The sequence below is a fragment of the Nematolebias whitei genome, chromosome 2 (genome assembly GCF_014905685.2).
Source record: "Nematolebias whitei isolate Nwh7 chromosome 2, NemWhi1, whole genome shotgun sequence".
Lineage (NCBI taxonomy): Eukaryota > Metazoa > Chordata > Actinopteri > Cyprinodontiformes > Rivulidae > Nematolebias > Nematolebias whitei.
In genome coordinates, this window is record NC_056499.1 from 4,770,691 (window position 1) to 4,776,061 (window position 5,371).

Consider the following 5,371-nt stretch of genomic DNA (forward strand, 5'->3'; position numbering starts at 1 on the left):
GCCAAGTGGATGATTCATAACTTCAAATTAGTCCTTGCAAATAGTGGTTATCGCTACAGCTGCAGATTTGTCACTATTGCATGCAACGCTACAACATATGCAGATAATAGCAACTAAGTATGTCTATGTCATACACTGATATGATGTAATTAAAATGCATTAGATGTTAAATAAATGGATAGTTCTAAAAGTAAAACTTATAAATTATGTTTTTTTTTATTACATTTTGCAGACAATCTATTGGCACCAATCTGCTCAACATGAAAATGTTTTGAATAAGAGGGAAAGCAATTTATTTCATGGGCTAATTTGGGCACAAAAATAGAGATAAATCTTATGCTCACTGCAAATAAGCAAGAAAAATAATATTTATTGTAGGTCACATAAATAAGTGCAAGACCAAACTTGCAAGAAAACTTGACAAGCTAGCTGCATAAACAGGTGAATTATCATCATCATAATTTACTTTATTTCAGACACAATATATGATCCATATAAAAAACAGAAAAACAACAAGAACACAGAGTTTAAAAGCTTTTCTATAGACACTCAAATGCCATAAAGTAGAAAAGTATCGCACAGAGCTTAGTCCAGGGTTGGTCAATGCAGCGATAATACAGTTTTCAGATTCAGACAATCTACACGAGGTTACGCAGCACCGCAGGGCAGGTACGCACACCTGCGTCTACAAACATTTTGCTTGCACTGCTCAACAAAATATAATTTTACTTACTGTATACATTGCTGAACATAAAGGCATGGAAGTTCAAAGAACCATCATTACACTTTAAGTTGCCTGCTACTAATTGACTTGATTATTGAAGACAATTGTTTTCTTTAAGTAGTAAATCCTTATTATTGTTGTAATCCAGTTTTGTTATATAAGTGATATCCATTTTTGCTTTTACTTCATTACACACTACAGTGTTGTTCTGTGTAATGTCTGTGCAGTGATTGATTTGTATTTTAGATTCACAGTTTTAATTTAATTTCAATTATTTTCCTAATTTTACATTTTTATTTTATTTTCCTAATTCACTTACAAGTCATGCAGACGGGTTCCTGTGTCCAATAATTTTAAATTAATCAAATGTTCAAATCAGGATATAAGATATAAGGTAAAATTAGATTGATTCTGCCTTTTTCTTTTCAGTGTTTATTTATACAAAAATAAGTACAACAAAATTTTGCAACAACAAACACGGTTTGAGACTTAAGGCAGTCATGAGAATAAAAATACAAGCAAATAATAAATGTGAAAATATGGTTTGGGCAGGTTACAGTAGCAATTTGTTACAGTGTTTTAGTCTTTAAGGCTTTTGCATACAGTAATTTAAAGTGGACAGATAAGAAGAAATATAAGTAATAAAAAAACTGTAAATCTGGGGTTTAGCATGTAAAATTGACAGCTGTGAATATGAAATTTGGCTAACAGTTTACAACAAAAACTTTCTTACTTGGAATATTCAAACAGAAGAAACCAAATAGTTTTAGCGTCAACTGGTAGGTCCGTTTCTAACTTTCTGTTCACACACAAGAAAATGTCTTTCCAGAACAGCTGAGTATAAGGATAGTCCCAGGAAAGATGTGTGATGGTCTCCTTAGAGCTGTGGCAGAGAGAACACATTGGGTCTACAATTGGACGGTACCTGGAGATTATACTATTGACATGAAAGCATTTATGCCGAATCTTTAGGGACACTTCTCGAATCTTATTAGTTATGAAATATTTTCTAGGCAACAACCAAACATTTTTCCAACCATCACTACAAATTATCACAGAAAAATACAGAAGCAAGTTTACTGATACAGTCTCTAATTATCACTTCTCTAATACATCCATCCATTATCTTTTACCCACTTCTTCCATTTTGGGTCACGGGGGTCGCCAATGCCCATGTCAGGCAATCACTGTGCGAGGGACGGGGTACACCCTGGACAGGTCGCAAGTCCATCCCAGGGCCAGACAAATGAGACAAACAGCCATTCACTCTCTCATATTGCATACTTTGATTATTGAGCATGGACTTTGTTGTTTTGAACCAGTTTGACATGACTGTCGACGAGAAAGAGGGCCGACACCGGAGGAGGGGGCGTGCCAAAGAGACCATCTTAGCACCAACATAACTGGTTGGTTCCACTTTGGAGTAAGCTGTTGGAGGAAGAATCAGTTTTGTGTTGTGTGTTTCCTTAACTGATGAAGCCTTCTGGATGGAAGGTGAAACCTTTCAGCACAAAAAAAAAAAAAAAAAAAAGACACTGTCCAGATGACCTGACTGGAAATCGTTGGATTGCATACCTGGATTAATGAGCTTTGTTCATTCACTCTCTCACTCACACCTAGGGACAATTTAGAGTTACCAATCAGCCTAACATGCATGTTTTTGGTCTGTGGGAGGAAACCGGAGTACCCGGAGAAAACCCACGCATGCACGGAGAGAACATGCAAACTCCACCCAGAAAGGCCCCCCGGAACGGGATTTGAACCCACAACTTTCTCGCTGAAAGGCAGCAGCTCTACCAGTTGCACCATCTCTCTAATATGCAATGCAGACATGTTCCTGTTTTTAGTTTTATACATTTGTCTCGGAATCTAGCAGGGTTTTTTTTTGGTTTTGTTACCTTTTTCCTTTTAGCCATCCTATTTGTTAAAAAAAAAACAAAAACAAAAAAAAACTGTAGTATGAGTTTTTATAACTGCTTATTGTTGTTGCTGTTGTCCATTGTTGTCATCTTTCTTTGTTGAAATCAGGTCTCTCTTGTAAATGAGTCCTCGAGGCTCAATGGGATTTACCTGTATAAATAAAGGTTGATTGAATATATTTATTTATTTATTACTTTAAAATGGGTCAGAGGTGCCAGTGCATTCAAATAGTCAGTATGGTTGTGTACAGAGTTTGACTTCAATATTTCAGGCTCGCCACCAACTTTTCATGAGCAATCCCGACGTACGTCGTACGTGCTACGTCACTGGGGTGGGCGTGGCTCCCCGCGTGAGCCGCTTAGGTCGTCGGTTGACAACAAACGTGAGTGAGTCGTAGGCGGTCCGAGGGTCGACTCTCCAGCGGAGTGGCAACACAGTTAGCTAACAGTGAAAAAAGTCGGGCCACTAACTGTTTTTTCTAGCTTTCAACACGAGTTCTACATTTTCTAGAAGTCAGACGAAATATTTCTCGGCCGTGACGCTGTGCGGGGTGACCGAAGGCGTCCGGTTTCAGAAAGTCTGCGGGGAATTGCGATGCTCTCAGACTTTATCTCCCTTTTCAACGGAGACCTCGACCTGAATCCTCCCAGAAGCTTGTACTCTAAAGGTAAACACAAACGTTCTTGTTTGGCTGTCACTCGCCTGTATTTGTGCTAATTATGCGCGTAAATGCGTAACTTAGCGCCTACCTGCTCGGTCGTGAGATGAGCGGTGGCGTCATTCGTCTCCCTCCTGTCACATGCCTGCTCAGAAGCTGGAAGTCACGTTTAGATGCTCCGTCACGATCAGAAGCTCCGAGAGTCGCTTCGTTTGTGCGTTTTTACCCGACTGAAGCCTCACCTGCTCAGACTTTTTACCATCTCGCTGCCAGACCAAAAGCAGCAAAAGTTGTTTGAACAGGCCGTCATCGTCCAACGCCCCCCACGCGGCGCTGCACGCGCACTGTCCCAAAGCGGCGCTGGTGGGACTAATAACACGAAACTGTGTAATCATCGCCGTGGGAGCCTCAGGCAAACTAAAGACAGACTAAATGAACTCCGTTGAACTCATACAAGGAGCAAGTTTACAAAACTGCATCACTGCCTTATGTCTTACTGTTCTGGTTGAATATTATTTAGGGATGCACGATATCGATATGTTAATAACCGATGCTGATACCGATGTTTTATTCCTTTTGTCAGAACATAACCCTCTTATTTAGGCTTATTTGCTACAAAAAAAATGTGCAACAGCTGTAAGAGCTGGTGACTTATATTAAATGAAAAGCGTTAAATGTTATTTATTAGCATTAGTCGCCTCACTTGTGGAGGCTTGTTCCAGGTTCCTATAGCTGCAGTGCAGGATCCTCTGCACTCCTGTGCATGAAGGACAGCCTTTTTAAGATCAAAGTTTTTGTCTATCCATCGTGCCGTAAGACCAATCATGCTAACGGGCTAACACGACGTCCAAATGTCTGTTATAAAACTCACCCAACAAGTCGTGATATCCGCTGTTATCTCAATGACGGAATCCGACGTCCTCGCCAACGAAAAATAAAACTTCCACACCGCCAACATTTTAAATTTTCCTCTCCACCGTGAGATCAGGTATAGGCGCACGTGATGCCATCGCGTTGTGCAGGCAAAAACCAGCGCCTTTTATATCGGCGAGTTATTTTATTGGAATGGCCGATATTGAACTTTAACGCTAATATCGCCCGACACCAATACCATGCCGATAATATCGTGCATCCCTAATATTATTATCAAAATAAGACACTTAAAACATCTATTTTGCATCACAGAAACTTTGTGAACTAACTTGAGATATAACGTTAATTAAATGTTAAAAGTGGATAGTGGTAGTCATGCTTGAAACACTGGTTTCAGTTCATCGGCTGTGATGGGCAAAGTCAGTATCAGCTTTTTCAGTTGACAGGTCTTTCTTGAAAATGAGTCCAAATGAAGTTTGAATCAATAAACGATTAAGTTGATCACTGATCTGCATGCTAACTTGGGTTTCAAGTAGTGGTTGAGGGGACTGCACGGCTCCACCAAAGCCCGTATCCTCTCCATAAGTGTCTTCTATTGTTTGTTCCTATTTGTTTCCACTAAATTAATCAAATTTAGCTCAGTAGACTTTGTGTAATCTAGCTATGTTGCAACAAAGTAAGTAATTTTAGGGTCAACTGGACAGCTCAATCTTCTCTCGTGAACAATGCTGCATTTCACTTTAAAAAAATCTGGATTTGCAAGTTTTATGAAACCTGGCCTGGTTTTCTTTGTGCTGTACTTACAGACAGACAAACAAACAATAGAAGTGATGTATCCCCACCTTAGTTCCTATTTTTGTGAATGACTGAAAGACAAATGGCGCTGAAAACATAGACCAGCCAAGCACAGTCGTTACTTTTAAATCGGGTCATGGCTTTTGTAATTTCAAAAGCCAATTTCTGCAAAACTTATTGCAGTAATTTGGATTAGTTAGTGTTTGGTTATATATGTTTTTTTTAAGTGTAAAGTTGAGTTATCCAGTTTACAATTATCCATTGTCAACTCAGTTTGACAAAAAGTACATTTCTTCAGTGACATTGTTTGATTTAAACATTTAAACTTCATTTGACTTGGGAAAAAAATCATCCTATAAACACCAGATGATGCCAAGAACTTTATATATATATATATACAT

At 38.9% G+C, this 5,371-nt stretch overlaps 1 protein-coding gene across 1 annotated transcript in view; it reads left to right on the forward strand.

The window, feature by feature from the left end:
- The first annotated feature begins 3,238 nt into the window (after positions 1-3,238).
- Positions 3,239-5,371, forward strand: part of nfat5b (nuclear factor of activated T cells 5b) — a 40,865-nt gene continuing 38,732 nt past the window's right edge. Inside the window, exon 1 of the mRNA XM_037695741.1 lies at positions 3,239-3,311. Coding sequence (XP_037551669.1) covers positions 3,239-3,311 — 73 coding nt within the window. The remainder of the gene's footprint in view (positions 3,312-5,371) is intronic.